The sequence below is a fragment of the Vipera ursinii genome (assembly GCF_947247035.1).
Source record: "Vipera ursinii genome assembly, chromosome: 2".
Classification (NCBI taxonomy): Eukaryota; Metazoa; Chordata; class Lepidosauria; order Squamata; family Viperidae; genus Vipera; species Vipera ursinii.
In genome coordinates, this window is record NC_139513.1 from 155,087,833 (window position 1) to 155,110,586 (window position 22,754).

The following is a 22,754-nucleotide window of genomic DNA, read 5'->3' on the forward strand; positions in this document are numbered from 1 at the left end:
CAAGGTTGCCACCCATGTTTTGCTGAAGATACAAAACTTAAATTTGTGACTCTTTCGAGGCTGGACTGGGCAAAAAGCAAACTTAAATGCGTACAGGTGGCATTCAACTTACAGCAGTTTGTTTAGTATCCATTTAAAGTTACAATGACACTAAAATTTTTTTGACATGGCCATTTTTCACACAACCATGGTGGCATCGCCATGGTCACGTGAGCAAAATTCAGACACCAGGCAACTAACTCATATTTATGACGTTTGCTGTGTCCCCAGAGGTCATGTGATCACCTTTTGCAACCTTCTGACAAGCAAAGTCAATGGAGAAACCAGATTCACTTAACAACCACGTTACTAATTTAACAAGTGCAGTGATTCACTTAACAACTGTGGCAAGAAAGATCGTAAAATGGGGCAAAATTCACTTAACAAATATCTCACTTAGCAACAGAAATTTTGGGCATTGTGGTTGTAAGTTGAGGACTGCCTGTATTAATAGCAAAACAGATTTCTGTGTCATCAGAAGCCTCCTCAAACGATTGCTGTAGTCCTTCTTCAATCCTTACTTCCCTAAGAATAAGGATCCTTCTAAATGAGGATTTTACAGTGAAACCATCTTGATTCCCTCACAGAATGTTGCAAGGGCAAAATCTGGACTGTGTTGTCTTCCGTTTGGAATGCTTCTGTATTTATCCCCTACCTCTTCCTTTTAAACCTTACTATGGAGCTGCCCATGCGGTAATTATCTTAAGTTAGCTTCAAGCCTGAATAAGGGTTTGAATCTAAGGCCTCAGTCTGACTTCCTAACCACTACATCACAATGCCTTTCTCTCCCTGACACTGCCACAAACTAAGTATCCTTTCAGACAGATGCTTAGGTGGACTGATCTTGAGCTGATTGCAGAATCAATCAGAAATAAGGTTACGAATACTTCATCACATAAATCAGGGGTGTCAAACTCAATTTCATTGAGGGCCGCATCAGCATTGCGGTTGCCCTCAAGGGGCCGGGTGGGTATGGCCAGGGTGGGCGTGGCCTACTGGGTGGGCATGGCCAGCTCTACATTGTTCGCATCAAGGGTGCCTATGGGGGCCCGGGCAGGAGTGGGACAGATCTGAGGGTCTCTGGCAGAGGGAGGGTCTCTGGGCCAGGGCCAAGGCAGTTTGGGCCATTCCCTCACTGTTTCCAGGATGGCTTCGCGGGCCACATGAAACCACTTTGCGGGCCGGATCCGACCCCTGGGCCTTGTGTTTGACATGTCTGACATAAATGCTTTCGCCCTACATACGTATAATAACAAACTGTCTCTCTTGCAGATCTGGATCCTTCAAAAGAAGCAGTGCTAATTTTCGGCCTACCTTGCCAGATGTTCCTTTGACTGTGTTCAGCCTCTGACAAACTATGTTCAATCCTATGAACCCACCAGTTAACAACTACATGGAACACTGCTACCTTCGGCCTCTCCATGGGCAAGGCCAACCTAATGCCATGGTAGAAGGTCAGTTGACTGAAAGAGCCTGACTTCGGAGAGTGCCCATAACATCCTATTTCAGAAGGATTTCCAGATTTCTTAAGGGCTTTTTCCACGTCAGTTTGCCTTAAGAGTCTTTGCAAGCTTGCTGTGGAAACCTATTTACAGAGTTTTTGTGGTGAGGTTCACTTCAAATTGGATGCTAACCAAATCTATAGTCTTCCTTAATGCTTTATAAGCCTAAAGTAGTGCTATGTGTCCCAGCATATGCCAGATATACTGTACCTCGCTGAGGGTAGCCTGGCAAGAAATAACTTATATTAGAGGTAATTTAGATCTTGCTGATGGTAATGTTATGGCTGTGGAAAGAGATTGCAAAGTTTGTTTGTGCCATAGTTAGAAGCAGGTGCAAAAGACCGCGTCATAATTTTTGCCTTTAGCAGGTGAATGTTACTGTTCGTGCAAGACAAAATGTCATCCTACACACAAGGAAGAGGGTATCAGAAGTAGGGGAAAAAACTTTTAGGGAAATAAGCCTCGGAGATAATTCCTCTTTCCTCAACTCCATACCAAAAACAGCCCAGTGAGGATTAAGACAACTCAATTGCCCCTTCTGGATTATAAACGAAGATAGAGCTGTGGAGTAGGGAAAAATAGAACTGGCGAAGTAAAATGAAATGGAACAAAATTACATTCTATATTGCAGCAGTTTGTGGTGCATCTGGCTTGCTAATTGTAATAGCTAAATGGGATTGCTGTGTTCAGAAGTAGAGGAAAAAGCCAATTTTATGCCCCATTTGTAAATTCCTAAATCCATTTATCCTGATGGAAATAGATTTGCAAACTAAATGGTCTTTGGTTTTAACTAGCAGGCCATTTCTGTGATGTCTCAGTTTTCATGCTTTTATTTGCTTGTCTCACTCTTGTGTCTCTTTTCCTCCATATCTATGGCTTGCTTTGTTTTTCCTCCCCTTCACAGGCATCAGTGATTTACCATACTACCACCAAACCAACTCAGTGGGGAATCACCAAACCTACGGATTGGTACCTGGAGGTGAACATCCTTCTCATATTGGTGGTAAGTATTTTTTAGGGGACTGTGGAAAATGGGAATCTTTTGTGGACATAGATTATGAAACCATAATAATGATTTTATCTAAGGCACCCCTTTCAGTTCAGTCCATTTAATTTCCATATTGATGTGGGAGGTGATTTTCCTAGCAGATGCCTCTAAAATGCCCCCTTGACACCCTGCATAAAGAAGGAGGTCTCTCCAATATAACTCCTCTTTGAAAAAATTTCTGCAGGCACTTTGGAAAAGTGTCTACCTGCCCAGGAAGTCATTTGGGTAGCAAGGATGTGAAATTAGACAATTAATGGTCTTTTTTTATCCCCCCCCCCCGCCCTGCTTTTTCTTTTTCTTTATGAATTATTTTGATGGCAAAATTGTGTAGTACTGTAATTTCTTTAAAAATATCACTACAAATATGACCCAGTGTAATAAACAACCATATTAGCGATCTAAAATAAAGCTTTGAATCATAATAATTGTGAAAAAATAGACAGACAAAACAGACACATTTATTTTATTTTTTATTTTAATTCCATTTATATCCCGCCCTTCTCCGAAGACTCAGGGCGGCTTACAAGCTTAGCAGTACCCTTCATTCTATGTATATGCCTGCTTATTAGGGCTTTCACACACACCCCCAAGCGGCAATATTACAAAGTCAGCTTATTGCCCCCAACAATCTGGGTCCTCATTTTACCTACCTCGGAAGGATGGAAGGCTGAGTCAACCTTGAGCCTGGTGGGATGCGAACCTGCACTAATTGCAGGCAGCTGGTGTTACTTAAGGAGGCATTAGCCCACTGCTCCACCAAGGCTCTTGATAGAGATAGATAGATAGATAGATAGATAGATAGATAGATAGATAGATAGATGGATGGATGGATGGATGGATGGATGGATGGATGGATGGATGGACGGACGGACGGACGGACGGACGGACAGACAGACAGACAGACAGACACATTTTAATATCCAAAACTTTACTGAAGAATTCTTGGAAACATCTTGGCAGATCTTATACACTTATGTTAAATAAGTTACACATTTATTTCCTTGTGAGAAATCCCTCAATTAGCAGCTCAAGGCCCATAATAAGTAAAATCTTTGTGCTATAAATGATATTACTATATCTTTATATTTTATTATTTAAAGCAATAATTTAAAAGTAAATAGTAGAATCAGTACAAAAGATACATCCTGTGGAGGTTTCTAAATTTAGGAATGTCAGCCTTTCAAGATGAATTTTAAAAGTGAATGGAAAAAGGACCTTCTCTTTATTTTGAAAACCTGACATATAGATACTGTAGTGAGAGAATTCCAGTCTGGTTATGGCTTAATAAAAACTCCGTCTAAGCCATGTACTTTATGCTGCTCCCTAAATAAAGACAGATTTTAGACTTTCATTTATCCAAACTTGAAGAAATGTCCAGACAGGGAGTGTGATTTCTACTTACTATTATTTTTTTTGTACAAGGATTCCCAGGTTGCTCAGTTTTGTGCTACAATCTATACTATACGTTGCACTATCAATTAAGCTTGGGCATTCATTTAATCATCATTCTTTATAATACTATTTTTATTATTGTTTTATTATATATGTTCTTATTTGCGTTTAGATCCTATGATACTCACTGTTTTTCTGCTGTATGTGTAGGTGTATGTAACAATTCTACTATTAGTTACGGTATTTTACCATACCTGATCCTACGACTGTAATAAATTGATCTGATTGAACTCAGTCAGTAATCCTTCAGATTTTGGGCCAAGGATTCAAAAGTTCTTTCTCAGAAGGCTTCACAAGGCTTTGGAGACTGACATCAAGAACAGAGGCCTTCTAAACGATACAGCTTCCATCAGCTACTGCCAAAGATGGGAGCTATAATCCTGGCACACATCCAAAGGTTTTAGGTTTCCCATCCCATCTCAGGAAACGAGACATACAGAGAAATGCGTTTTCATATTTATCCATGTTTTTTTATTACTTGTTTGTCAGCTTTAAATCCTACCTTTCTTTCAGGAGCTCAAGGAAACATACAGGTAGCTCTCAACTTACCATCATTTGTTCAGTAACCGTTCAGAGTTACAACAGCACTGAAAAAGTGACGTGTAACCGGTTTTCTCACTTATGTCCATTTCCTCGGTCCAACAGTCATGTGATCAAAATTCAGATGCTTGACCATAGGCATGGATTTATGACAGTTGCCCTGTCCCAGGATCATGTGATCATCGCTTGTAATCTTCCCAGCTGGCTTCTGACAAGCAAACTCAACAGGGGAAGCCCGATTTGTTTGACTGCATGATTCATTTAGCAACTGAAGCGATTCTCTTAACCACTGTGGCAAAAACGGTCATAAAATGGGGTATAACTCACCTAATGGCTGCCTTCCTTAGCAACGGAAATGTTGGGCTCCTTTATGGTCATAAGCCAAGGACTATTTATACGTCCTTCTGCCTCTTTTCATTTTCCCCTGCAAGGGCATTCTTGTTGCTAGATTGGGCTGAGAGAGAGAGAGAAACCCAAAGTTCCTTAAGGAGCTTCCATGGCTGAAGATAAGCTTGAACCTAGATCTCTTTAGTCCTACACCAGCCCTTTAACCACTACACCACATTGGTGCAATCACGATTTAAGTCTTGGGATCACATATCCGAATCTCTCTTCCGAAATAGAATCAGTTATTCTTTCTCGGCAAAATTATATCCCTGGGATCTAGCTCATGCTTAGCGGGCTGAAGGGCGGAGGGCCAATTCTTGGCCTTTCCAATAAAGATTAGGAGAGGAACCTGCTTGAAACTAGGGATGACCATCATCAATTCATACCAACAGTCCTGGGGTAGACGGTCTCATTGGCATTTCCTTTGTCCTTCCTCTCTTTCCTCAGGTAGCCGTTTTTCTACACCCCGGAGCACAGCAAAGCTGACCAAAAAGCGGGCGCTGTCCATCTCGCCACTCTCAGATGCCAGCATTGATCTGCAAACTGTCATTCGCACCTCTCCCAATTCTCTGGTGGCTTACATCAACTCTCGCTGTGCTTCAGTTGGGGGTTCCTATGGGCACCTCTCCATTGGTGCAGTCAGGTAGGCATGTTGTTCAGGTAGACAGCCTTCAGAGACTGCAACACCAGTTGCTGACTTGTATAGGAAGTCAAAGCCCTCTTAGTTTAATATAGAACTTACACTTATTATGCAGAAAGATTCACGTCTTCCCAAAGTGACACCAACTAGGTGCCCTACTGGAGCCACTCTGAAGCAGAATCAAGCCAAGATGGATCATCTGACCTTTGTTGAAAACCCCATCCCAGACCCAAAACTCATTAAATGGAGAAAGTTTCCACAGAAATGGGCAAACAGCTAGGACTGACCAAGGTCAATTTCCCAACCCTTCAGACTGGACTGAATTTCTAATCCATGTTTTCAAAATGATGGCTGTGGGGGGGAGGGGGGGAACTGTCATGGCTGTCTGGTAGGCAGAACAGGCATAGAAAATGAGAGACAAGGAAAGAAAGAAGAAGAAGACAGAGTATATGTAAATTACAGTGAATGTATCATAAGATTGCTTCTTTAAGAAGACTAAAAACACTGAAAAGACAAAACCATAAATAATATAAACCAGAAGAGCAGCAAAAAAACAAGAGCCTTGGTGGAGCAGTGGGCTAATGCCTCCTTAAGTAACACCAGCTGCCTGCAATTAGTGCAGGTTCGAGTCCCACCAGGCTCAAGGTTGACTCAGCCTTCCATCCTTCCGAGGTAGGTAAAATGAGGACCCAGATTGTTGGGGGCAATTAAGCTGACTGTAATAATGCCACTTGGGGTGTGTGTGAAAGCCCTAATAAGCAGGCATATACATAGAATGAAGGCTACTGCTAAGCTTGTAAGCCGCCCTGAGTCTTCGGAGAAGGGCGGGATATAAATGGAATTTAAAAAAAAGATAATCAGAGGATAAGTCTGCTGAATGTGAGATACATTAGATGGAAAGAAAAATGCTTTGGAAAAAATAAGGTAGACACACGAAAAATTTGTTGTCACACACTAACAGAAATTTTAGTAGCTCTAAGGCTTATGATGAGAAGAACTGGAAATTTATCTTGCTTTAAGAAAGAAAAAGGCCCATAATAATAGCAATACTAGTTAGACTGAAGGACCGCTTCATAGCGCTTTACTAGCCCAACAATCTGGATGTTCATGTTACCAAACTGAAAAGGATGGATGGCTGAGTCAACCTTGAGCATTCTAACCACTGCACCACCCCAGCGCAGAGTCCCAGGAAGTTACTTTCACACACACACACACACACACACACGCACACACACGACATTCATCCTTTTAGTTGCACCACTGTGAAAGACGCAGCCCTTGTTACAAGCTTCTAAAATTTGGCAAGTGCATTCTTGTGAGGCAAGTGCTTATGCTTTTTCTCATCCCTACAGCCCTTCACTTGGGTTCCAGAAACCTCAAGGCATGTCCTTTGGCCACAACCCCACAACAGTCCCCTGTGGGCCTCATGAACACGTGACAGGCCGGCCGGGGGTGATGCACCATATGCCACCCCCTCGTGGCATGCTGAAGCACTGCCAGGTAAGAGGGTGCCCATCCAGCCCTTTGCAACCTGTCACCCTAAAACAGGCAGATATCTTATGCCCCGAAGACAGTAACATCTAACTTGTTTTGTGGAACACCGAGGCCTTCAGAGAAGAGACAGAGGACAGAGAAACCTGATGTTACCAATACTTAAATTCCTAGGGATGCCCTATGACCCTTGGTAGGCTTAGAAAGATCTGTTGTGTGAGTTTGGGAGAGGAAGATGGGGGGGCTGCGGAGACTAGGGGGACAGTGTTCGGGGCTGGGGATATAGTTGGAGGGGGTGCCATCACCTGGAGCTCTCGCCGTCTCTCTCCCACAGCTGAAGTCAGAGTCCAGCCTGGGCAGCCCGCTGGATGCCCTGAGCACCAAGTGCCTGGAGGAGTGCTCGGAGGGTGACATTTCCAGCCCTGCCTCTACGGGGACACAGGTAACAGCAGGCCTCAGCAACGTGTGCTCACAGGCCCACAGATGCACCCCCTTTCCCTGCCCATAGCTCATGGATTTGAAATGGAGGAAGAGAATGACCGGAGACAGATCTCTCTCTCTCTCTCTCTCTCTCTCTCTCTCTCTCTCTCTCTCTCTCTCTCTCTCTCTCTCTCTCTCTCTCTCTCTCTGTGTGTGTGTGTGTGTGTCTTTCTCTCTCTCTCTCAGAGACAGTGTTACAACTGTGTTGGTTTGATTTTTTTCCCCCCTGAACATCCATAGCTCACAGATGGCTAGATTAATCACAGTAGCATTATTGTACATCAGCGCTGTTTTTTACTTGTTTGATAGTGGGGAGGTGAGCCACTCTGCACACGAGAAAAGGCTACACATGCACCAAAATTACAAAGCACAGCTTCCTTATAGCACTTAGCATTTAGCAATAGCACTTAGACTTATATACCGCTTCACAGTGCTTTATAGTCCTCTCTGAGCAGTTTACAGAGTCAGCCTATTGTCCCCAACAATCTGGGTTCTTATTTTACCGACCTTGGAAGGATGGAAAGGCTGAGTTAACCTTCAGCCTGTCAGGATCAAACTGCTGAACTGCTGGCAGCCAACGGTCAGCAGAATTAGCCTGCAGTACTGCATCCTAACCACTGTACCACCATAGGAGTTTGGAGAAATTTCTAATGTTTGGGATTCTTTCATGTGTCAATAAGAAAATCAAAAACATTACAGATAAAAACGTAATGTGTGAAGGGGAGCAACAGTTCTACATGTGCAGATCATCCAGAGGAAGTGCCCCGTAGGAAAAAAAACAACCCCACCAGAAGTATCCATAAGGGCTTCAGTAGTTGGTCAACTTTTGCTCTGGTTGGGACATCTGTATCAGTGGTGCAGTTGCCCTCAGAGACAGCCAGCAGAAGACATTCTGCAGTGATTGTTGCTATACTGTTATTTAGGACTGCAGGTAAATCAGCAGTGGCATGACGAGAGATCAGTTCCTTAATCCTGCTGTAAAAGAAACCCCATCCATGCAAGTGAGTTAAGTTTTCACCCCCTTTATTCATTCATTGCACTCACTGGCACCTCCTTAAATCAAACACATCTTTTCCTGGGATTACCTGGTGCCCAGACACAAGGTGCCAAGATTCGGCTTCCCGAAGAGCTTGCTGTCATGTGCAACAGGCATGCCCACACAGGTTCCTGGTTGCCTTCTTCCCTTGAAATCCAGGTCTCTGCGCAGCCCCATGAAATGCCTTAGAAGCACTCTGATTCTGCAATTCAGCAGGCAACCATCATCTAGCCTTAGTACCCTGAGATGATCTGGACTGAATCAGAACCTTTTTACAGACTAAACATGTGCTGAACTAGTAAACAATGGCTCCTCATTCTGCCCCCAAATCCAAGCATTGTGTTCATATCAGCCATATGGTGGGTAAGAAGAGACCAAGATGATACTCAAGACCATGGAACCTTTGTTAAGGTGGGGACTATCTGTCCTCTTTTGGTGAATTGCTGTGAAAGAAAATTTCTAGTGGATTTTCCCAGAGTACCTTTGAATGTGTATCTTACTTCCACCCCAGGACCCCTTACTAAGTGTGCTTGATCCACGAGATGAATTGGAAAAGGAAGATGGGAAGGTGGAAGCTGAAGCAGTATATGAGACCAATTGCCACTGGGAAGGATGCACCAAAGAGTTTGACACTCAGGAACAGCTGGTGCATGTGAGTTGACACAGTAACAAGTTTAAGTAAACTGGAAAACCCTGTCTTGATATTCTACTCAAAATACATCTCAGAAAGAGGCCTGTTTTACCATTACATAGTTTTCTGGCAAGAAGAGTACAGTGGTACCTTGGTATTCAACTACTTTGAAACTCATCAAACTTGGTACTCAATGCCTTTTGGTGCGAAAATTTTGTCCTGGTGCTCATTGTTTGTTTGGTACTCAATGCACAAACTAGAACTTATTGTTATTGGATGCCTTATGATTCACTGCATTATTCCTCATGGGAAACATTTGTTTGGTACTCATCATTTTGGGTACTTTTTGCGCCTCCTGGAACCAATTAACAATGAGTACTGAGGTACCACTGTATTAACAATCAATAATAATAGGGAATTCTGTTGGCAGTCCCGGCCTTCATATGGTTGTGTGACTACTGCAACATTTGTTTGCCTAAGAAAGTGACACCAAAGTGGGTCTTCTGGATCTGCAGCATAGGGCTAAATGGTTTTAGCTGGGGAATTATGATGAAGGCATTAAGGATATTCACAAAATTATAGTACACTGAGTACACCAATTTATGTTTGCAGTGTAAGTTGGCCTTGTGTCATGTTCTTCATCTCTGAATAGAGATTAAGTTAATTTAAGTTAAGAGATAGTTAGAGATCCTAAAGATCTTTCATCTGATACAGTACGTGTGAAAAATTGTCACTTCTTTCTAGCTGCTAAGAATGCTATTTTTATTAATACATAAGATCATACACATTTGTCACATCTGTGCTCTTTATTTCCATTAAGACTTGCATGCAATGATGCCATTTTTCCCTCACAACAGTCCTATAAAATAGGCTAGATTAAGAAATATTTTACTTTCCCAAGGAGCTTCGTGGCTGAGCAGACCAACCTTATGAGCCAGAAAGATGTCATGTCTAATATAATTTAAAAGCCAGACTTTTATCACTTTTTATTAATTACCTTTCCTATAGTTCTGTAAGCAACATACCACAATGCAGCCAACAAGCCAAAAAAGACAAAACAAAGAAATATTGTAAAATATCAAAACAAACATCCAGTACATTAACCCAGAAAGGGTGAATATATTACAGTAAAAGAACCATAAGAATCATAGTGATATGTGTAACAAACACTACTGAAATATTGTCTTAAAAGGTAAAGGTAAAGGTTCCCCCGCGCATGCGTGCTAGTCGTTTCCAACTCTAGGGGCTGGTGTTCATCTCCGTTTCAAAGCCGAAGAGCCAGCGCTTGTCCGAGGATGCCTCCGTGGTCATGTGACCGGCATAACTAGACGCCAAATGCATAAAATAAGGTTTTTTTTTGTCATCTTATTAATTTGGTGGAGTGTCTCTCACCAAAATCCTATTTTCAGTAGCTGCTGTGCAGGCACGAAAGACTACTCGAAGGAGCCTAGAAAATAAACCAAATGATGTAAGAAGAATATGGAAGGTAAACTTGGTTTATCATTGCCTCTGTTAATATGAGGCATTTATTTTTGCAGCTGAATATTAAAGGTAAAGGTAAAGGTTCCCCCGCACATGCGTGCTAGTCGTTTCCAACTCTAGGGGCCGGTGCTCATCTCCGTTTCAAAGCCGAAGAGCCAGCGCTTGTCCAAGGACGTCTCCGTGGTCATGTGGCCGGCATGACTAGACGCCAAAGATGCACGGAACGCCGTTACCTTCCCACCATAGTGGACCCTATTTTTCTACTTGCATTTTTTTTACGTGCTTTCGAACTGCTAGGTTAGCAGAAGCTGGGACGAGTAACAGGTGCTCACTCTGTTACGCGGCCCTCGGGATTCAACCCGCCAAACTGCCGACCTTCTGATCGACAAGGTCAGCGTCCTAACCCACCGAGCCACCACATCCCTTTAAATATTGTCTTATATGTGTGCAAAGCATGTTTTTTTAACAATTTGATTTCATCTCCCCAATTTGCAGTCCTATCTACAGTGGATGGAATCCGAAACAACTGTTCCTGTTTCTGCTGAGTTTGGGTGAATCCTGAAGTAGTTGCTGCCTTTTAATTCTGGTCTCTGAGCTTCTTTTTCTCTCTGACCTTGCAGCATATTAACAATGAGCATATCCATGGAGAGAAGAAGGAATTTGTGTGCCACTGGCACGACTGCTCACGGGAACAACGACCCTTCAAAGCTCAGTACATGCTGGTCGTCCACATGAGGCGCCACACAGGAGAAAAGCCTCATAAATGCACAGTAAGTAGGGCACAAACAGCTGGCATTTCAGCTACCTAAAAAGAGAGTCGGGGTTGTCTAGAGCCGTGGGCATTGCAGCAAGGGCAAGGCAGGCAGGCAACCAATGTGCCTCCTGCTGTCATGACACAAATGCCACAATCTTTTGTACTTGCATCAGGCATCAGGATAGGAATAGGAATAATAATAAAGTTGGAAGGGACCTTGGAGGTCTTCTAGTCCAACCCCCTGCTCAGGCAGGAAACCCTATACCATTTCAGACAAACGGCTGTCCAGTCTCTTCTTGAAAGCTTTCCGTGTTGGAGCACTCACAGCCTCCAGAGGGAGGATGTAAATACATAACTGATAGGATTTCCATCATGACATCACTGAGCACGGGTTGGCATTCTTACAGCCCTGTGGTTGGCTGCAGATCTGCTGATTAACAGAATAACAGAGCTGCAAAGGACCTTGGAGGTCTTCTAGTCCAAACCCCCTGCTCAGGCAGGAAAACTTATAACATTTCAGATGAATGGTTGTCCAATCTCTTCTTAAAAACCTCCAGTGTTGGAGCACCCAAAACTTCTGGAGGCAAGTTGTTCTACTGGCTAATAGTTTCAAGTGTCAGAAAATTTCTCCTAGGTTGCTTCTCTCCTTGATTAGTTTCCATCCATTGCTTCTTGTCCTGCCTTCAGGTGCTTTGGAGAATAGCCTGCCTATCATCATCAAAAAAAATTGGAAGGGACCTTGGAGGTCTTCTAGTCCAAACCCCCTCCTCAGGCAGGAAATCCTATACCATTTCAGACAAATGGTTGTCCAGTGTCTTCTTAAAAATTCCCAGTGTTGGAGCATTCACAGCTTCTAGAAGCAGGTTGTTCCACTGATTAATTGTTCTAACTGTCAGAAAATTTCTCCTTACTTCTAGGTTGCTTCTCTCCTTGATTAGTTTCCATCTGTTTCTTCTTGTCCTGCCTTTAGTTGCTTTGGAGAATAGCTTGATTCCCTCTTCTTTGTGGCAGCCCCTGAGATATTGGAACGCTGCTATCATGTCACCCCTTCTCTTCATTAGACACACCCAATTCCAGCAACTGTTCCTTATATGTTTTAGCCTCCAGCCCCGTGATCATCTTTGTTGCTCTTCTCTGTACTCTTTCTAGAGACTCAACATCTTTTTTACATCGTGGTGACCAAAACTGGATGCAGTATTCCAAATGTGACCTTACCAAGGCATTGTAAAGCAGTATTAACACTTCATGTGATCTTGATTCTATCCCTCACTGTGTTGGCTGTTTTGGCAGCTGCAGCACACTGCTGGCTCATATTTAAGTGATTGTCCACTAGGACTCTGAGATCCCTCTCACAGTAACTACTATTGAGCAAGGTACCACCTATACCAGTGATGGTGAACCTTTTAGAGACCGAGTGCCCAAACTGCAAACCAAAACCCATTTATGTATTGTTGGGTGCCGAGTGGATGTGGCCCATTGGGTAGGTGTGGCCAATTGGGTGGGCGTGGGCCATTGGGTAGGCATTGCTGTGGTGGTAACAGCAGACTAGGTGAAACTAAAAAGTTCAATCAATCAATTCCAACTTTGCGAGATTTTTTTTCCCCGCAAGAAGTTGAAATTGATTGATTGAACTTTTTTTTTGCACACGGTGGCGGAGGCCTAAAGTGAAAAGGTTTTATAAAACCCAGCTTGAAAGCCTAGGACTGGGATGATGGCACCTGTGGCACGCGTGCCATAGGTTCGCTACCACGGACCTATACTATACCTGTGCATTTGTTTTTTCTTGCCTAAATGTAGAACCTTACTTTTTTCACCACTGAATTTCATTTTGTTAGATAGCACCCAATGATCAAGTCTGTCCAGATCCTTCTGTATCTTAAGCCTATCTTCTGGACTGTTGGCTATTCCTGCCAGCTTAGTGTCATCTTCAAATTTGATGAGTTCCCCTCTATCCTGTCATCCAGATCATTGATGAAGATGTTGAAGAGCACTGGGCCCAGAACAGAGCCCTGGGGCATCCCACTGCACACTTCCCTCCATGTAGATGCAGTTCCATTAAGTACAGCCAGTCACCCAGCTACGAATCCATCTGGTGGTGATGCTGTCTAACCCACATTTTTCTATCTTATCAAGTAGTAGGTTGTGGTCTACTTTATCAAATGCCTTACTGAAGACCAAGTAAATTATATCCACAGCATTCCTCTGGTCCACTAATTTTGTCACCTGGTCAAAGAATGCTCTGATCTGTTTTTGATAAACCCATGTTGGCTTTTGGTAATGACTTTGTTTGCCTCTAGGTGTTCGCTGATTTGTTGCTTAATTATCTTTTCCAACATCTTCCCAGGTATTGCGGTCAGGCTGATAGGTCTGTAGTTTCCTGGATCCATTTTTTCCCTTTTTTGAAGATGGAAACTACATCAGCTCTTTTCCAGTCCTCCAGTAGTTCCCCAGTGCTCCAGGATCTTTGAAAAATATAGTTCAGTGGTTCTGAGATCACGTCTGCCAGTTCCTTGAGAACCTTGGGGTGTAGTCCATCTGGTCCTGATGATTTGAACTCATCTAGGGTGGACAGGTGCTCACTTACCATTTTCTTGCCGATCTTAACTTGTGCTTCTAATCTGATTTTTACAATACTGTTTTTGATAGGTTCTTTGTGGCAACCCTTGAGATATTGGAACACTGCTATCATGTCACCCCTAGTCCTTCTTTTCTCTAGACTAGCCATACCCAATTGCATTATATTAGATTAGAACATTTCTGCATTATATTGTTTCTCCACCACAATCCCTCAATTCATGAACCTCTTTATTTTTTGCCAGCCTCAGAATACAAGCATGAGCCATGGTGGCGCAGTGGTTAGACTGCAGTACTGCAGGCTACTTCTGCTGACTGCCGATTGCCAACAGTTTGGCAGTTCGAGTCTCACTGGCTCAAGGTTGACTCAGCCTTCCATCCTTCCAAGGTTGGTAAAATGAGGACCCAGATTGTTGGGGGCCAATAGGCTGATACTGTAAACTAGGTTACTTTTCAACCAGTGGTATGGGTACCAGCTGTGGTACATTGGCACCTGGCAGGTGGTATGTGACCATCCTAGAAAAGTGGTAGCGGGGAGGGGAATGAGCTGAACCGGTGGCAGCACCGCACAAGCCTGAGTGAGAGATGGCTGGAGCTGCAGGGCTGTCAGGGCTCAGTGGAAGCGCCAGGATCAGCGCCAGGCTCCAGCTGGAGCTCGGCGCTGATCCTGGTGCTTCTGCTGAACCCAGAAGAAACGCTGATCAGCTGGAACGTTGCAGCATCTCCAGGGTCTTGTGATTTACATTCAGATGCTTGGCAACTGATTCATATTTATGACGGTCACAGTGTCCCAGGATCATGTGAGGTGACCAAAACCTGCTGCACCCACCCAGCAGAGGGAGGGGGAATAAAAACCAAACACCCCCCACCCCCACTGCCAATCCTCAACAGAAATGCTCACATGTTATCTGGACTGAGTTCGACCCTGTTTCCCCTGATGATGTGGACAGGATCATGGGGAGGCTGAGCACCACCACCTGTTTGTTGGATCCGTGCCCCTCCTGGCTAGCTTATGCGGCCCGGGAGGGGACATGAGGCTGGTTCCACGCAGTAATAACTGCTTCTTTGAAGGAGGGTGTCTTCCCTGCCGCCTTGAAGGAGGTGGTGGTGAGACCCCTCCTCAAGAAGCCTGCCCTGGACCCGGCTGTTTTAAATAACTATCGTCCAGTCTCCAACCTTCGCTTTTTGGCGAAGGTTGTTGAGAGTGTGGTGGCGCATCAGCTTCCTCTGTTCCTGGAGGAAACTGATTATCTGGACCCGTACCAATCGGGTTTCAGGCCCGGATACAGCATGGAGACGGCATTGGTCGTGCTGGTGAATGATCTCTGGAGGGCTCGGGACAGGGGTTGCTCCTCTGTCCTGGTCTTATTAGATCTCTCAGCGGCTTTTGATACCATCGACCATGGTATCCTACTGCGGCGTCTCAGGGGGTTGGGAGTGGGAGGCACTGTTTTACGGTGGTTCTCCTCCTATCTCCTGGGCCGTTCTCAGTCAGTGTTGATGGGAGGGCAGAGATCCGCCCCGAGGCCTCTCATTTGTGGAGTTCCTCAGGGGTCGGTTCTCTCACCCCTCCTGTTCAACATCTATATGAAGCCGCTGGGTGAGATCATTCGTGGTTTCGGGGTGGGGTATCATCAGTACGCTGATGATACCCAACTTTTTCTTTCCACCCCGAACCAACCCAGCGATGCCCTCGCCGTGATGTCCCGGTGCCTGGAGGTGGTCCAGGTCTGGATGGGGAGAAACAGGCTTTGTCTCAATCCCGCCAAGACTGAGTGGCTGTGCATATCGGCATCTCGGGTCAACCAGACTATTCCATCTCTAACGAGGGGGGGTGAGGTGTTACCCCCCGTTGATAGGGCTCGCAACTTGGGCGTCCTCCTGGATTTACGACTCAATTTTGAAGACCATATAGGAGCCGTGACCAGGGGGGCTTTTGCCCAGGTTCGCCTGGTGTGCCAGTTGCGACCCTATCTGGACCGAGATGCCCTACGCACAGTCACTCATGCGCTTGTGACCTCCCGTTTAGACTACTGCAACGCTCTCTACATGGGGCTGCCCTTGAGGACCACTCGGAGGCTTCAGCTGGTGCAGAATGCGGCCGCGCAAGTTGTGATGGGGGTCTCCCGATACTCCCATGTAACACCTCTACTCCGCGAGCTGCATTGGCTTCCGGTTGCCCTCCGGGTGAGATTCAAGGTGCTGGTGATGACCTATAAAGCCCTACATGGCTTGGGTCTGGGATATCTGAGGGAACACCTGCTGCCGGCATCAAATTCCCTTCGTCCAGTGCGCTCCCACAGGGAGGGTCTTCTCAGGGTGCCACCGGTAAGAGATTGCCGGCGGACGACACCCAGGGATAGGGCCTTCTCAGTGGGGGCACCTGCCCTTTGGAACCAGCTGCCAGTGGAGCTGAGGACTGCCCCCGACCTCTGTTCATCTGGCTCTTCGAGCTCTCTGGCCCAGGCTGAGGATTAATCTTATTTTAACTGGGGTTTTATTTATACAGGGACAAATATAATTTTTTTTTAAACTTGTTTTAACTTTTGTATCTTGGTTTTTAATTACCCTGTAAACTGCCCTGAGTCCTTCGGGAAAGGGCGGTATATAAATGTAATAAAATAAATAAATAAATAAACAATTAAAACCTCGGACAGGAGAAAGATTGCCGCCGGGCAGGCAGGCAGGTGTCTTGCTCGGCTGTGGCTTGGGGGGCACTTTTTTCAGTGCCATTGTAACTTCAAACGGTCACTAAGTGAACTGTTGTAAGTCGAGGACTACCTGTACTTCATCCCTTTTTTCCTTTTTTGGTCATCAAGTTTTTGACACCTTGCTAGGCGACTGGTGGTACTTGGATGTTGCCATATCCTAAAAGTGGTACAATGGGTGAACAGGTTGAAAAGCCCTGCTGTAAACCGCTTAGAGAGGGCTGTAAAGCACTGTGAAGTGGTATATAGGTCTAAGTGCTATGAGCCAAACAGTGCTTCCACCATCCAGCCAAAGCAGAGTCCTACAATGATAAGTCAATCAGTGCCACAATCGCTAATCTATTGCAATTCCTGAAGAAACAAAAATCCCCTGGAAAAAATAAAATTCAGACCCCAAGCCCACTGCTCTCCAGTGTTTTCAGTGCATGAAATATATGTTTATTTATTTATTTATTTTTGGGACTTATATGCCGCCCTATCTCCCGAAGGACTCAGGGCGGCTAACAACAATAAAATACAACGATACAAAAGTTTAAAAAAAAATAAATTAACAGCGCCCCAAAATTGAAATTAAAAAATTAAAAAATTAAAAAACATTATATATGTTTGGTTCTTTTGCAAAAAAACAAAAACACCTCTCAGCTGTTAGGAAGGGCTGCCTTCTTATCAAGACACGATTCTTCCTGAGGAAGAGTTCTCCTTGCAAGTTGTGGTGTTAACATAACACCGTCATTTTGCAGCCAGGTGCTTTTTCCACCCACTGGAACTGGAACTGGAGGTGGCCTTGTAGAACCTTTACCTGTAGGATGTGTGCAGGATTATAATTGACTTCAACGATAAAGTTGACCATGAAATCTACCAGACAGTTAAAATCGAGAGGCAGATTTAAGACAAGAATTTCAGCTCAGGAGGAAATGTTTTAACCCGACTAAACCACATAGTGGGATTTGAGGGAAATTCTTCTTGTTTTTGTTACAGTTTGAAGGCTGCAATAAGGCCTACTCACGGCTGGAGAACCTCAAGACTCACTTGCGCTCCCATACTGGTGAGAAGCCTTATGTCTGCGAGCACGAAGGCTGCAATAAAGCTTTCTCTAATGCTTCTGACAGGGCCAAGCACCAGAACCGGACACATTCCAATGAGGTATGGACAACTGCTTGAGGTAAGCCTCGACTTTAGGGCTTGACATAGGCGGGCTGCAAAAAAAAAAAAGAAGGCTCACACCTTGGTATTGGGTGTATATTACCTTGCCATACCCAAACAAACAAACAAACAAAAGGTAAAGAAGTCTTCTGTGTTCTGAAGACATCTGTACCCTAATGGCCTGTCTGTCTTCTGGCAGAAACCCTATGTCTGTAAGATCCCCGGCTGTACCAAACGCTACACTGATCCCAGCTCCCTGCGGAAACACGTCAAGACAGTGCATGGGCCAGATGCTCATGTCACCAAGAAGCACCGTGGAGACACAGTAGCCACCAGCCGGACTCTCCCTCTCCATGGTGACATGAAGCAAGAGAAAGATAGTGAGGTCAGGAAGGAAGAGGGCAAACTCATTGTACCTGATTCTAATTTGGTGAGCAGCATGGGGCGGAAACAGAGAGAAGGGTGGGAGAGGAGGACATTGGACCGCAAGGGGTGTTTGGTGGGCAGGTTGGGCAGACTTTCTTGAATTCAGGGAACATACTAAAGGACAATTCCCACATCACTGACTCTTCGTATGTATCTTGCAAGCAAAAGCGAAGATGTGAGAAATGTTCTTTAATAAACATCTGCACATATGGAAAACAGATCTGGAGACAAGAAAGCGAAATCTAAGAGCTTTGTTTTCCACTTCTGAACTATGTATTCGCAGAAATTGGTACTGTATGTTTGCGTCATCCCAAGAATCTTTTTTGATTTGCGTTAAATAAAAACACAGGTCAGTCTCCGTGGCTATAAAGGGGAAAGGGGCTTAAAAGCAGACCTTATGCCACTTCAACAGTCAGAGAAATTTAAATCAGATTTTTTTTTTAAATTGGGGTGTAACAACTGAGACTTGTTGCAATGTGGCTTTCACCTACAGTTAATGGAAGCAGAAATCCACTGTGTGCAACATTCCCACGCACACCCCAAAGTTGCACAGTTCACCAAGTTTAATTTTTCTACCTGCAGAAGTCAAAATCATTTCGCCATGGAATTTTTAGTTACATTTGTGGCAGTTTTAGTGCAAATATAAATCCTTGGGCATAAGTGTGTCCGTGTGGCTCTTGTCACACGTGCACTTATCTTCAAAGAGAGGAGAGAGAAAATTGGTTTTAAACTGCAGAATAAGATCATTTTAAAGCTTAGCTTCAAGATCAAACAACAAGCAATGCTGAAACTGGTAGCCCGTCTTATGTATTCAGTAGTAGCTGTCCATCAGGATTGACGCTGAGCCTCTTTCTTCACAAAACTTTGGCTTACTGCTCAAGCCACACCTTAAGAAGGAATGTGAAATGGTTAGCACAGAAAGCAAACCTGAGCTGAAAGCATCACATCAATATGATGCTTCTGTATTTCTACCTCCACCCAGAAGCCGCAGCCCAGCCCTGGGGGTCAATCATCCTGCAGCAGCGAACACTCCCCCTTGGGCAGCGCTAATAATAATGACAGCGGCGTGGAGATGAACGCAAACGCAGGGGGCAGCTTAGAGGACCTGTCAGCACTGGAGGAACCGTCTGAGCCCATGGGAACCTCTGGCCTCTCAGCACTGCACAAGTTGGAGAACCTGCGCATTGACAAACTCAAGCAGCTGCGTAAGCCCCTCTTAATGAAAGGGGTCAAGCTTCCTTCCATCCCTGGGGCAGGTAAGCAGGGAAAGCTTCTACAGCCCTATTTTCAGACACTGGAAGGCAACGAAACGAACTTGCATCATCACCAACATGGCTGTTCAAGAAGGCCGCCGGGGGAGCTGGAGTTACTTTTTTTCCCCCAGGCGTTTTTAGGAGGGAAGCGAAAACTCTCTTCCAACCGCTGTCTTGAAGCACAGTCTTCCTTCCTTTCATGGGGCTCCAACTATCGTCCCTACATTTCCTGCCTCCTTCTCCCCCTCCTTTTTGTTAGTCAAAATCACTGGGAATGAGTAAAGCTTACAGGAGAGGCTGAATCTGTTAATTTGCGTCAATTTATTTCATTGCCTCCCAACTAGAGAAGGGATCCTTTGCGTGGTCCAATCCCCTAAAACGGTTGAGCGGGTGTTCGGAGCCAAGAACTGAGGTTGAGCAGGCTTTGGATGAGTTTGAAGCTGGCGAAGTCTTGATGCAGTGGGGAGGAGAGAGAGGGAGAGAGAGGGAGGTGATCCAATCGGCTTATTGATAATAGCTTTTGAGTTTAATTTACAAACCGCAAAATATGGTAGGGGCTCTGCATTCTCTGTCCTTTTAATGGTCTGCTTTGACTTCTTACAGGTCCAGGAAGAGAGATGCCTGGCATGTGTGGGGCCCCCTCTGCAGCGGCTTCTCACCGGCGCGTTATGGAGCTTTCAGCCAGTGACCTGCCTTCTCTAACGGTGGCAGGAGACCGGCGAGGTAGCACCACCAGCACTGTCAGTTCGGCCTACACCGTCAGCCGTCGCTCTTCCATGGTATCACCCTACCTGCCAGCCGGGAATGCCCCCAATGGATTAGGCCTCCCAGACATGTATGACCCCATATCCCCCGATGCCTCAAGACGCTCTAGTGAGGTCAGTCATTGCGGAGGACTTCCAGGGCTGGGTAACCTCACCCCAGCCCAGCAGTACCGCCTCAAGGCCAAATATGCTGCAGCAACTGGTGGGCCACCTCCTACTCCTCTCCCCCATATGGACAGAGCTGCTCAGTCCAATCTTGTAGGGGATTATTCTGGCTCATGCTTGCCTCCTTTTGTGCATGAGCATAGCACGAATGATTACCACGGTTACGGCAGCACTGGCCTTCTCCATCCTCACCTGAGCCACAGCAGCCGGCGAGCCAGCGACCCCACGCAGGCAGTGGCGGAAGCCCATCCTGTTCCACGAGTGCAAAGGTTTAAAAGCCTCAGCAACGTGAACCCAGCAAGTGCAGGTAGAGCCGGTGGACAAGTGACAGGGAGCGCTGAGGCCAACCTTCCCCACCATCTCTTCTCCCCACGCCCACCAAGCATCAGCGAGAATGTTTTTTTGGAAGCTGCCGCTATGGAGAGCGCCATCCCAGCTGGCGAGCCGGAAGTGCTGGAGATGGAACCTTATCTCACCTACCAGGAGCGGAACTATCCATACCAAGCGACGGCCATGGAGCTGCCGAGCAATCTTGCTCACCGAGGCACCTTGAAGCTGGTGGGTGACTTGCAGATGAGTCCAGTGAACCACGAGCAACTGGAAGGTGGTTTTGACCAGCCAGATTACATCCAGTCTCAGTGCCAGATGAATGTCGCTTTCCACACTGCACGGCAGTGGGACAGCAATAGCTCAGGGATAAATCCCACGTCGCTCCCTGGCATGGGGCAGTGCCACTCCACCCAGTATCCAGTCTCTGATGCTAAGCCTATGGCAGCAGAGCCTGCCAATCATGGCCAACAGGCGACATTCCAGTTTGGTCAGGCACACATTAAAGCCGAGCAACAGTTCCAACCAGCCACTGCTGCTCTTGCCTCCTGCCAAACCATGAAGCAGGTGTTATACAACCAGGCTCAACCCGTCTGTGGAGATGGTGGATACCAGCCCGAAAGCCAGCCGGGCTCTTGCTTTGGCATGGGGCAACCCCCAGGCAGGAGATCCCAGACCCCGATGTTGCAAGTCAAGGAGATGATGGTACGGAGTTATGTGCAATCACAGCAGGCGCTGATGTGGGGGGAGCAGCCGGTCAGCAATATAATGGGTGGCACAGAGAATGGGCCCGGCCAGCAACACCAGCCTTACCCTGATGTAAAGTATCCAAGCTACCCTGCCAGGCCGTCACAACCTATTGAAAACAAAGCACTTTCAAGCCCCAGCAGCCAGTGTTACAATCCAAGGATGGTCCCTCATCCACCTGGTGGACCAAAGCCACCAAATCGACAAAGCAACTTGAGCTATCAAGCTAGCCCTTCTTACGAAACCCCCAGTGATGGTGGCCCCCATCACATGATGCGCTTACCCCCTCTCCACGGTCCTGAAGAAACAGGCTTTCCCATCCCAATGCACGTGCCGCTGAGCAAACCATCTGGGCACAAGTTGATGAATACCCATCAAAGGCACCATCAGCCCCCCAGCTGTGTGGCTGAGGATCCAGGTGGGCCTTATGCTCCTGGGCTGGATGCCCCTAAATCTGACTCTTTCTCTTACCTGCCAGAGGAGCAGGTGTCTAATAGTTTGGACACTTTGGACTTAGAAAACACCCACTTGGACTTCACGGCTATCCTTGATGATGCAGAGGCCCTTAGCCCTACCCCGCCTGGTGGCCCAACCAACATGGCGGTGGGGGACATGAACTCCATGCTGAACTCATTGGCAGGGGAGAACCAGTTCCTTAATACCCTTTCCTAGTATGTTTAGACAAGGCTCTGATGACAAAGACTGCTATTTATCCAAATCAGGCTGATACAAGAGACAAGCATGCCTCTTATTGGGCTGAACTCACTGGGGAGAGAGCTGATTCTAACTAGTAGCCTTCAGGTTCCTTGGTACAAAATAGCATTTGCTTTTTATCCTTCTACACCCTAGACAAGCCGATCTGCTGATGGGATGGGCTGAAGGATGGGCATCTGTGGGAAAGGAGGTGCGTAAATTCCAGTCCCTTAGTGAGAAAAGCAGAGATCAGGACTGCCTAGATTTCATCCACGGTCATTCATCTCTTCTTCCCACTAAATCGCCTTTCTGAAAGGAAAGCAGTATTTTTGATAAGCTTCCCAAGTGCCTCTTTTCAAGTCTATTAACAAACTAGAATGTTACAAAGCATTTCTTGCACAGTGCCTCGGAGTTTGTTGATAGGGTACCTTAAGTCTGTTGCGTATATTTATAATAGATATATTTATAAAAG

General features: G+C 45.7%; 1 protein-coding gene across 1 annotated transcript; it reads left to right on the forward strand.

Annotated features, from left to right (window-relative positions):
• Window positions 1–1,396: 1,396 nt before the first annotated feature.
• GLI1 (GLI family zinc finger 1) lies at window positions 1,397–22,355 on the forward strand (the record flags this gene model as incomplete). The annotated part of the gene is made up of 11 exons (XM_083356945.1): window positions 1,397–1,493; window positions 2,446–2,548; window positions 5,420–5,611; window positions 6,961–7,108; window positions 7,434–7,541; window positions 9,127–9,267; window positions 11,349–11,498; window positions 17,743–17,907; window positions 18,107–18,337; window positions 19,316–19,589; window positions 20,190–22,355. 11 exons carry the CDS (start codon window positions 1,397–1,399, stop codon window positions 22,259–22,261), a joined length of 3,681 nt encoding a protein of 1,226 aa, XP_083213071.1. The 3' UTR covers window positions 22,262–22,355.
• Window positions 22,356–22,754: the final 399 nt, after the last annotated feature.